This window comes from Nanorana parkeri, unplaced genomic scaffold, assembly GCF_000935625.1.
Source record: "Nanorana parkeri isolate BGI_ZX_2015 unplaced genomic scaffold, ASM93562v1 scaffold95, whole genome shotgun sequence".
Lineage (NCBI taxonomy): Eukaryota > Metazoa > Chordata > Amphibia > Anura > Dicroglossidae > Nanorana > Nanorana parkeri.
The window spans coordinates 1,672,962-1,685,211 of record NW_017306363.1 but is presented as its reverse complement, the minus strand read 5'-3'; the positions used below and the strand labels follow the sequence as shown (position 1 = coordinate 1,685,211).

Below are 12,250 nucleotides of genomic sequence, written 5' to 3'. Positions count from 1 at the left end.
CCTGCCTACCGTTCATCCTATCACTGAAGCCTCCGACAGTGTCTGTAGCATTTGAGGGATGTCAGATGTCTGTGTCCTCACCTTGCGACATAGTTCCAAACTCCGACCCCATATCCTCTATGGACGTAGGAGATGATAGAAGGGAACACAGTGCTCTGTGAGAAGGACTAGACATCCAACACTCCCAGACCTTTTAAGCGCCAGATAGACTGGAGGAGGCTGCAGCACTGGAATGGAGGAAAGTTTGGAGACACAGATGCCAGAAAGGAGAATATGAGAGCACTTCTCTTAGGATTTTTTGCTACCTGGAGGGGATCACTTTAAGAGTTCTCTCCTGTGCTAGATATATGTAGATTTAGTAAGACATGTGCATGAATATACCCCAAATAGACAATGTCCAACAAAGCCATCAGTGGTCATCTCTTATCTGCTCTATTGATCTTAATCACTGTGGAATTACATTAACATGATGATACTGCTGATGTAGCAGAGGTTTTATGTCATCATAAAACTGGACTGAGTTCCCTGTTAATGAATCACAAGTGACATACTTCACTGAAATGTGAAGTGACAAGAACCTGGAGGAAAGACAATGCCTGTGAGATGTAATGATGGATAACAGACTGAGACAAAGGCCTCAAGTTCAATACAGTCAATCCCTATAACTATGTGGGTGAATCCTGGTGGTATAAGGCAGGAGTCAAATGACATACTGTTTTCAACAGGTGCCATGGGGCTCCATCAGAATGATATCTTCAGAAACCTTATAGGTGTCTTCTGGTGTCACTAACCAAAAGGGAACTCTCTATATAATCTACTTGAGGGCAGGCAATGCTGCTTTTCTGTGTCTTTTACTTTCCAGAGAACTATATGTATAATACACTAATGACAACAGTAGTTTGACTGAAAAGCCATGCTCAGCCTGTCATAAAAGAGTAAGGGCCTGGTTTGTCAGAATTGCTTTTCTCTCCTTACAAGTCCAATGGAATGCAAAATCAGCTTGAAGCAGGTTTAGGTAGCTTAAAAGGAAGTAAATTGGCAGGTCAGAAGACAGTTATGTCCAGGTCACAAACACCTGTCAATGTACGCTGAATGATTTCAGAATCATCTTAAACTTATCTCGAATGCAAGCACAGTGGACCTGAAAGCAAGCTGCTTTTGGCTTCTGGCCCAAAGCACATCAACATAGGTCCTAAGGGGTGAAGACAAGCACTTCATGCTGGGGTCATAAAACAATAAAAACACGGTGAGTGGAGATCCTTATTAAAAAGAGGATGTCTTATTATTTTGGAAGTGCGAGCATTGGGCTGATTTTAAGCTATCAGGTCACCTGGAAAGAGTTAGATCTGAAAGTATTCATATTTGCCAATAAAAATGTAAATGAAAACAAACTGATTGCTGAACAGGCTATTTCAAAGGGGACAGGGCCTCTTTAAAGTGCACATTTGGTCATTGGTTACCTTTCCTTCATCCATTTGATTGTGGGAGCGGGATCTCCGACGGCCTTACAAGGCAGGACAATGTCCCTCATCCATGGTGTTGTCACAGTACCGCTGAAAGTCAGAATTCTAGCAGGAGCTGAAAGAGAACAAAGACATTTAGGTTCAATTTCTAATGGGAGATCTGGAAGAACATGGTGTGTTGGGTAGTCAGAACAGTTTTCTGTGTTGGGTAGTCAGTTCTCTGTGTTGGGTAGCATTTATCTTCTTCAAGAGGTCAGAGCTTATGTAACGTAACGAAGAGGGTTAAACATAGGCTTACCGGACGGGGTTAGGGTAAAAGAAACATATACTGAGAATATGAAGATGCTGCTTTTGCTAATCTTTTTCTCCTGGTAATGCTAAATACTTGTCTGTCATATGATCCAACGTCTGCAAAGCTCTCTAAGGCACTGATTTGGAACAGATATGGAGATCTGATTTACTCTGACTTTTAATCTGCATGATTGTTTGGGGTCTTTGACTCAGAAATGTAACAGCCAGGCAACTAGCATACATAGGAGGGCAAAACTAGTAATCCCTGTATTTCACTTAGTCCATGTCCCTTACACACCGGTCTGGTGCGTTACCACACGTGCATTAACGTGCAGTATTTTGTTCATTACTATGTGTTGTCTTCAGGCAGCTCATTTATTTTGACAATGCAATACAACTGAAGAAGTACCGCGAGGTACAAGTGGTGCACATCTGTGCATTGAGGTGCACTGGCAAGGTGCACTGGTTTACTGTGCATTGCAGTGAATCATGATAAAATTTGTGTTTTACTGCACATTAATACAACCCATAGGTATGAACAGGGCCATCCCTATAAAGAGGCATCCTGAGCCGGTTGCCTCAAGCAGCATCTCTGTGATCACATGGGGGCCTTTCTGGCCAGAGCGTCCCAAGTTGCCAAGAGCTGTTAGCAACCTGTGACATTGTGGCTGGCATCCCGCCCAGCTTCTGGGAACCAGTGACACCAGACGGGATTATTGACATAGCCAGAACCCAAACACCCCCCATCCCCTGTAACGTGTCCCACCCAAGCCACCCCCCTCCTGGGAACCTGTACCACCAGCACAGTGTGATTTAGGGTTGTACAGTAGTACATTAGCACCAACCATTGGCTTACAGTCAAAACATAGTAAAACCGCTTTATTATACCTTGTAGCCCCCATTTACACCTGAATGTTGTTGCATGTTTCCTGACAACGCTCAACATAAAGAATCTCATTATTTTCACTGGTTCCCATTCATACTTGAGCGCTGTGTTGCAGGAAAAAGAGAATTACGCATTTTCTGCCCTATAGACTTCTATGGGAAAGCCTGAAAAACATGCTTAATGTACATTTTTCACACCTAAGGCTCCATTCACAAATAGCGGTAGTGTTTTCCTTGCACGGTAAGCCAAATGGTAACATATTACTATAGCCGGAACGCGCAGAATCCGCCCATAAAATCGCGCTTGGACTATTTTGCGGGACGTGCAGTATTGTACCGTGAAGCTGCCGCAATAGTCTGAACAATGCGAATTGCAATGCATTGGTTTTTATGTTTAGTGCGTTTCCATGTGTATTCGTATGTGCGGACAACCGCTCATGTGTGAATGGAGCCTAACATCTATCTCCTCCTCCTAGTAGTTAGCTTTCCATTGGCTAAAACAAAACACTTAAAGGGTATCTATGGTCAGAAACTATAAATAAATCTGTATTTCTATACTGAATTTCCATACGTTCCACCCCACTCCTAATAACCATATCCATCTAGAAGTTTGTAATTACTTACTGAAGATGCCCATTGTATGAACTTCCTCAATGCACGGACACAATTCCACCCAGCCCTGTGAATATGCACTTTGTGTCACACCTTTCACAGAGCCTACGTTCTGAATTACAATTGATCGTCTGAGCAATGTAACATTATAATTGCTTGCTGTAAGCAATGCATCATGGGCAATGCAGTCTTGAGAAATGGAGATTGCATCACATCAAGCAGCAGGAAAAGAGACGCAAATTGTTGAAAGTGATGGACAGAGGGCAGCACTCACTATATAAAATTGATTTTTTTTAAATGTAAGCTTTGATTATATTATCAAAAATAAATGTAGTATGTATTCCTATTACAATGATGATGTTATAACAGGCTAGTACTATGTATGCTGGGGCTTTACAACTCCTTTTAGCCCAAAAATGTGCATAGAAGTACATAAACTCTTTACCCCAACCAGTCCGTTTGTCTCCCACCTTGACTGCCTTTAGGCATTCCCTAAAGACTCATCTCTTCAGGGAAGCCTATCCCACCTCAACCTGACCACTCAACCATCACGATCTCAAACAATTCATCCCCACACAGCTACCTCCTCATGTATCACTTCCCCCTCCCTTTTAGATTGTAAGCCCTCAGGGGCAGGGCCTTCCTTACCATCTGGTCTTGAATTGTATTGTGATTGTGATGTCTTCCTTATATTGTAAAGCGCCGCGCAAACTGTTAGCGCTATATAAAGCCTGTTTAATAATAATAAAAAAACAAAAACACTTCACAATCGTCTGAAAGCGCTCAGGCTCAAGTGTGAATGGTGGTTTAGGCTGACAGGCAGCGGGGCTTTTTTTAAAACCAAAATAAAAGCTTGATGGATGTTTGTGCAGCCCTAATGCTGCGCAGCCAGTCTAGTAAACGTTGCATCAATCTCTTTCTTAGGCGTCACCATCACCTATAACCCAATGATGCAGAAACAAATGACATGAAGAACAGGATCCGATGTCAAGACTAGACAAAGGCTCCCAGGAGACCGAGCTGTTTCTCTATCGCTGAATTTAAATCAGCCGCAACATTCCTGCGGAGCGTTCACCATCCATCGTCTGATTCACTTGTTGACTGGAACGGCTCTTTAATATTATGCCAAACACTGTAAAATGCCTAAATTAAAATAATATCAAGACCATTAAGAAATTAGATTATTGTTCTGTTCCCATAACCACAACATTATCGTGGCCTCTGCTTTAAAACAGCCTACAGTTATTAGTGATAATACAATAAATAATGAAAACTGAACACTACAGTACACAAGAAAACCGAACGAGCGAACATTACAGCTTGAACAAGGCAATTCATAAACCGGAGCTGTGTTTTCTTTGCCGTCCACCAACAGAGGCTCGGGCAGATTATTACACTATTCATCTTGGGGCTCATTTTGCTTTCTGTTATCCAGAAGGTGATCTTCTGCACAAGGATGTCCTTGAGGTCAAGGGAGGGGAAACCAGACACATGATTCTCACAAGATTTTTGGCAAAATGTTCAGAATTTAAAAGCAAAGCGATAAAACCGGGAATATACAGCATGAATAATTAACCATTCCACCAGCTTTGTCTTCCGCAAACGTCCTTTCCTTGTCCTGAAGGTGGCCGGGCGAACGCAGTCTGGATCGGATCATTGCAAATTGGTTTTACACACCAGGGGGAACTATGTCCATCTGATAAAATAGTCTGCACAATACGGCCTTACCAGCAGGTTAATGCCGAGGCTGTGCAATTTATCATATTCAGCCAAATAACTTTTCTCACAACAAACATAATTAATTATGCCCTAATTGTACCTCTGACACTTGGCTCGGTGCTGCATTTGCATTAAAATCGAGCTTTTGTGAAATAGAAATATGTAGGCGATGTTTTAACATGTCCTTTCCAAGGGAAAGTGTTCAGGCAAAGCAAACAAGGATAAAACTTCCAAATAATAGGGATGAGGTTCGGGTTCGTCACTACCATGGGTCTGCAGTGAATCCCCTGGGACTTGAGAAGTTCACAAATCTTGACATTTTGTAGTGAAATGTAGTGCATAGAGTTTGCCTTGGTCAGCGGAGTCACAAAAGCCAAACGTTTAAGAGAATGGATAACACAACCCCATTTCTATAAAAGGGTTGGCTCACAGCTGCCATATTGTTAGGGAAAGCTGAATATTGCATCTGTTATCTGCCACATACAAGGCTGTTTTAACACCTCTCTCTGGGCAGGTTAATAACACATCCTAGCTCCAATTATGCAAAGGCCATCAACACCTGGTTGCGACTAACATATTAATTGGATTGGAGCAACATTCACCATATATATTCCCAGAGAAATTTTGTGCAAGTCATTCTGAATTGAGAATTACCTGGATGAATGAGAACCTTCACAGACAATTTTGGAGAGATTTGTTTTTATGTTTTGGAATACAGGCATTAGTAATCCATGACAGTGCCCTGCTTCCCATGCCCATTGTTTGACATGGGACGTTTGGCTCCCCTGTAGACTTCCATAGGTTTCGCCACAAAGTCCAAAAACTTCAATCACGGTTCTAGAGACTGTTTGTGAATCAAACCCTGGCAGATTTGCTCACCCATTGCTGCACTGCGTGGCCTTTTGGTTAATGCAAAAAGACCAACAGTTATGGACATCGTCATGAGCACTTGGGATTCATGAGCTTATTACCAGTTAAGGTTATTACAATTCATTTCAGCACTCTGATATTATAATCCTAATAAATGAGGATTTGAAGTAGCACACTTAGGGGCCCATGATGTAAGCATCCAGAGTTCTGGGCTAAGTTTGTGTTAGGTGAAGGTTTACGGTTAGATTTATGGTTACATGTTAACAGTTAAGTTTTAGGGTTGTGTTACTTATAAGGTTTAATGGTTCTGTTTAGCATTAGAGGACTAACCTAGTGTCTTTTTTAAGCGACCTTGTCACCAAATCTTTTTTCTGCAGGAGTTTTCATCTTCTTTTGGTATTGGAATCTGTCCATGATGTTTTATGAGACTGCTGATGGGTAAATCTTGTAAGATGTGATGGGCCAATCCTTTTTAAAAATGATGAGTGAATAGGGTGCATCCTCTTGACCCTATGTGCCTCTACTCTCTTCATTTATCAGTGTCCAAGGGGAGGGGCTAAAGGTGGAGCTTAACTTTTGACTTTTAACAAAAAGGTTGACATTTGTATAGAGCTTTATTTAGTCCACTAACACTGCATTTTGGGAAAAGAGGAATGTGTTTTAACCTCCTTGGCGGTAATCCCGAGTGTGGCTCGGGGTTAATTTTCAGTACCATTAGCGGTAACCCCGAGCCATACTCGGGATTACAGCGTAGCATCTTTTACCTTGCTAGTCAAGCCGGGCTGTGTCCTCCTGCCAATGCCGGCATTTGTCTTCCGGGTTCCGTCCCTTCGAGCGTCCGCATCGCAAGGGGCGGAACCGACGGGAATTTAAAACGGAAAAAAACAAACGAAAAAAGAACCAAATTTTTTTTTTTTTTTAATTTATTAACAAAAAACTTCCAGGTGTTGCTGCACTCAATCTTCTTTATTCATCGAAAATAATTGTAATCATGAAATTATACAAAAAGGCAACAGCTTCGAACCACACACAGTTCTTTCTCTAGCACAAATAGTGATATACAAACATGCACACGTTTCTCTCATTTTATCTTTAAGGCTTGGTTCACACCTGGGCGTTTTACAGCGCTGATCGACGTGCTGTAAAACGCTCAGCATGTGAAAACCAATAATTGATCATGGGCATGGATCCCACCTGGGCGTATTTCAGCGCGTAGGAACGCGCTGAAAAACGCCCTACGCCGAAAGAGGTACAGGAGCTTCTTTGGGTCGTATTTTCCGCGCGTATCCATTAGGATGCAGCTGGATAGCCCTCGTAAACGCGCATTTGTCTTGTAAATAGCCCTCGTAAACACGCAAATCACGGTAAAAACGCACGGCACGAAACGCGCGGCTAACGCGCATATTCCGTATGCCCAGGTGTGAACCCAGCCTAAATGAGAACTATGGGGTTAAGGCTTTTCCCCACAGTTCTCCTTAGGGTAACTGGAGGACACAAACTAGCGTCCTCCCGTCACCCTAAGCTCAGTATACCGCGAGCTGAGACGCCGCAGCTGAAGCGGATCCCGACAATTATGTCTGGATCCGCCCACCTGCGTGAGTGACAGCTGGCTCTGCCTATCTAGAGGCAGAGCCAGCTGTACCCGAACCCTCCCCCGTCCATTCTGCCAGTCAGCTGAAACTACTTTTTTTGGCCAAATATGTGGTGCATTCCTAGTTTCTCTCCTCCCTGCAGGAAACTGCTCTGTGCCCCCTTGGCGTGACAGAGAAGTCAGTGGTCAGCCATGTCACAGGAGGCTGAGCTCCCCTTCCCACACCGCCGGCTCAGCCTTCTGTGACAGCAAGGAGTCAGGATGGAGAGCGGAGTAGAAGCGCTCAGCGATCAAGACCGATCACAGAGTGCTTGTAAATAATTGAGGACATAATATGTTTACTGTGTCCCAAATAATGAATGAACAGGAAGTGCTCTACATCACTTCCTGTTCATTCATGATTGTGTACATAGTCACTCATACTATATTCAAAGTTTATGAATGGACAGAAGCATTCATATTCATTCATAACACAGTCTGCAGAAAAATATGACTCTGGGTCCTCAATTTTTTTTTCTATTTAAAAATAAAATCTCTTTTTCTATTTCCCCAGAGCCCCTGACAGTAAAGAAAAAATAAAACATTACACAACTTTTTTTAAAAGGTTAGAAAAAATTTATTTTCAGCTTTGGCCTGACAATTTTTTTATTTTCGGTTTCGGTTCAAAAATTTCCTTTTCGGTGCACCTCTAATTTAAAGCATTGAACCCTTAATAATTTCCAGCGTTGAACCCTTAAAAATCACCAGGCATTTATTAATTTTGCCTTCCCCATCGACTCCACTGCATTTTGCTAAAATGGTGAAATTTTGCCAAATTCTAGATTTTTTTGCTGAAATGTCAGGGAAGTGAAAACTCTTATTTTGCTCATCCCTAATTGTGAAACTACAAATTAAAGGAAAGGTTCGCTTTAATGGTGGTCCACCAACAACACACAGTCACCTTCCATTCACTCCCATGCCGCCTTGTCTGTAGCAGATCAGCCATCCGCTGTCATTCACTGGAAATAAAAGACATCTGACTGGTAGCTTCAGGCAGCACCATTTCTTATCTTGTCCCCATTTCATGTATTAGCTATTATCTACATCTAGATAACCTAGGAAAATAGTTATCCAGATACAGCAAGCTGAAGGAAGAAGTTTCAAAGGAGACATCAAGCGATGCTCCGTTTCGCTACGATGCTCCGTTTTCCCAATGGTACTTCATAAACACATAGAGCTTTCAAGTACAGTCAGATGTCTTTTAACATCTGATAAGGCAAAAAAAAAATCTTTAATAATACTTGTAATCCTGAGACTCAGACCACTTACATTAAGGACATCTGGCTGAAATCTCTGTACAACAAGGCCAGCAGGTCTATTTAAGGGGAATTGCAGATTAGGTTCTTCTCAAACAAAGCTGCCAAAACTAACACTTGCTAATGAATATGCTGTTACGTTAAGCAAGCTGTAAGCAGAAATAAGCTACTGTTATTAGCAGCTATGAATACATGTCATCTTCACAGGGCTGTAGCTACCATGAGGCGAGTGAGGCACTTTCCTTAAGCGCAGCCGAGAGGGGCTGCAGCCAGGGCCGGCCTGGCTGCACCCCGTCGCCCCTGTTGCCATGGAGAGCACAGAGCTTTATTGGCAACAGGGGAGCAAGGCGGCCAACACAGCCGCGGCTCGGCAGGGAGAAGAGGAGCGGCACAGGATACAGCTTCTCCTCGGATCCCTAGTGCTCTCCCCCACCTGTACGGCCAGAGGACTCTGCGTCCTCAATCTCTTTTTCGATTTCAAAAGGGAAATGTCAGGGGTCTGTTTAGACCCCTGATATTTCCCCGAAAGGAACTTTTGTGTTTACATTATTAAGCTTGTGCAGCACGTAGTAACTCGCTTCTCAACAATCGTCATCTGACAGGAAGTGATGATAAATCTTCCCAAATGGGAAGAGGGTGATAAAAAAAAAAAAAAAACACCCCAAAGATCTATTCATGCCACACATGCAAGCACAAGAAAAGCATTTTGGCATAAGTTCCACTTTAAGGACCCAGTCACACCATCAAGACTGCGTTCCAGTGCGTTCGGACTCTGGAACGCACTGGGAAGCAACCCGGCCTGCTCACTGTTTTGGGGCAGGAGGGGGCGTGGCGGTGCATTGAACTCAATGGCACCGGAGCCATGCCCCCACCCGCGGTGCGATCGCCAACACCCGAACGAGTGACACATTAATGTCTGCGTTCCGGTCCAGTGCGATCTGCAAAAAATGTGCATGCAGCATTTTTGGCAGATCGCACTGGACCGGAACGCAGACATTAATGTGTCACTCGTTCGGGTGTTGGCGATCGCACCGCGGGTGGGGGCATGGCTCCGGTGCCATTGAGTTCAATGCACCGCCACGCCCCCTCCTGCCCCAAAACAAAGTGAGCCTGGTACGCACTCTTGATGGTGTGTCTGGGCTCTAAAATTAGTCACAAAGCAAACATTTTGTTTGCAAACCTCAGCTGGAATCTCGCATCTTTTAACTTTAAGCCACCTTGGTAAGGTTTCCCTCTGCCATTCAACTGTCACAGGCTCTGCTGCCCGGTTAGGTTCCGGCATTTGACAGTTAAATGACAGATGATGGGGCTTGGAACCAGAATGGGGCGATGCTTACTGCTGGCTTGAACAGAGGTCAAGGCTTTGTATACAGCTTTGGCCCGGAATTCAAGTGATTCCACAGGGATACAGGTCTTGATTTCAAGAACAAGGCAGATCATTTGTCAGTGATATTGCTACTGTAGGCACTTTTTAGGCTATAACAGGTTAACTTTGATGTACTATCTTGCTAAAAGATCTAAATGACAGTACCAGATGGAATTCATATTTTCATTTGGTGGGAATCATTCAGATAAATGGAGGTTTAAAAGGGCCATTAATCTGCATTTCTGTGGATGTGGATAAATAAAACTCTCTGCTGACCAGCATCAATATGACAAGGCAGGTAAGCAGGAAAGATTAGTCTTCAAAGAACAAAAGTTGACGCTACGGAAGGTCTGGGAGTGAGTCATGACCTAAGATGGGGTGATAGAACAACTGTTTTATCATTGAGTCTTAAAGTTCTGCTCCACCACAAGAATCCAGAAATTGTGTCCATCTTACCTGCGAGGGTTCCAGGTTTATTACAATCATACACCGGCGTACATACTGAATTCTATTCGTTGTATACGGTTTTAGCCCTCGTTCACACCTAGGCGTATTGCATATGCGCGTCTGTCACGATTCGCGCTAAAAAAGTTGCGCGACCGTCGCGCGATTCCGAAGGCTACTTGGCTGTATCCCAATGGAAAACGCCCTACAAAACGGCCCAAAGTAGTACCTGGACCTTTTCAGGCTTGGGCCGTTTTGTAGGGCGTTAGGGACGGGTGGAAATATGGCAAGGTGGGAAGGAGACCATTGAATACAATGCGATTTATATTTTTGACCGTTTTGTAGAGCGTTCGTCGAGCGTAGAACGCGCTACAAAACGGTCAGGTGTGAACGAGGGCTTACAGTTGCTGTTCTGTAAGCACATTGTGACCCATTCTACAAAATGTCTTCACATACAATGGATGTTTCTATGCCATCATTGACTTCTTTTTTTACTGCATATCTAATTCTTTACTTCCCAGCCTCATCAAGAACTGTTTTCACTCATGTAGTCTAGCACTGTTCTCAAGTCCTCTAGTCTAGCACTGATTTCACTTCTCCAGTCTGGCGCTGCTCCTGATCCTCTAGTCTGGCGCTGCTCCCGCTCCTCTAGTCTGGCGCTGCTCCCGCTCCTCTAGTATGGCGCTGCTCCTGCTCCTCCAGTCTGGCGCTGCTCCCGCTCCTCCAGTCTGGCGCTGCTCCTGCTCCTCCAGTCTGGCGCTGCTCCCGCTCCTCTAGTCTGGCGGTGCTCCCGCTCAGGGGCGTAGATAAGGGGAGGATAGGGGGGTCCAAACCCCCCCCAGAGGGTCCTGGCAGTGATGTAGTGAGAGGGAGCAGAGGGGGGAATGTGCTCCCGAGCTGCCGTCTGAAGAACATCCACAGATAGGCTTGGCCATCTAAAGGGATGCCGGGGATGTCCTGTTTGATAAAACATCGGTGACGGCTGGACGCTGGAGGAGAGCTGTTCACTGACAACGATATTTCATCAAACAGGACATCCCCTCATCCCTTCAGACGTGCATATGCCTGCCTGGCCCTGGATTATTTGTACGAGCCTCAGTGCGGGCTCTGCAGGGGACAGGGTGTCCTACCAAGAAGATCAGAAGGCTGCATAGAGACAGAGCAGGCAATCAGGTAGCAGGGAAGGAGGGAGGGGGGGTTTGTATTATCTGTTTTTAGTCTTAAGTCCACTTTGTTGCAAAGTCCAGAGTCTAGTGCTTTCCTATGCTCCAAGTCTAGTGTGTTCCTAAGTGTCTGCGCACACCTAGACGACACATCACCGCACGATTCCGCCCGGTCAGTAGTCGCCTAGGTGTGCACCGATTGCGCTGTAGGTGTGCCATTATTTTCTAATTGCACCCCAGTTGCGCCGGACGGATTGCGCTAAAACAGCCGCGCTTTGTTTCCCTTTTTTCTGCGATTGCTGTGCGGATGTCACCCCATTGAAATCATTGTGGCTGCACGGCAATCCCGGCCTGCATTGTGCAGGACCGTGCAATCCCAGGACTCGCGTTCCCGGATCGCGTTGGCCTGCATCGGGCCTGAGTCAAGTTCATTCTAAGTCCAGAGTCCACAATCTGTACTGGAGGGCAGGCTCATAAAGAACTTGTTAACCCCTGTGTGATAGCAATAAAGTTAAGTGAAATAAAATAAAAGAAATTAAAATAAAAAAAAA

At 44.4% G+C, this 12,250-nt stretch overlaps 1 protein-coding gene across 2 annotated transcripts in view; it reads right to left on the bottom strand.

The window, feature by feature from the left end:
- Window positions 1–12,250, bottom strand: part of DSCAM (DS cell adhesion molecule) — a 399,852-nt gene that overhangs the window by 122,163 nt on the left and 265,439 nt on the right. For both annotated transcript variants that reach the window (XM_018552699.1, XM_018552700.1), the window contains exon 22: window positions 1,461–1,578. In XM_018552699.1, coding sequence (XP_018408201.1) covers window positions 1,461–1,578 — 118 coding nt within the window. The remainder of the gene's footprint in view (window positions 1–1,460; window positions 1,579–12,250) is intronic.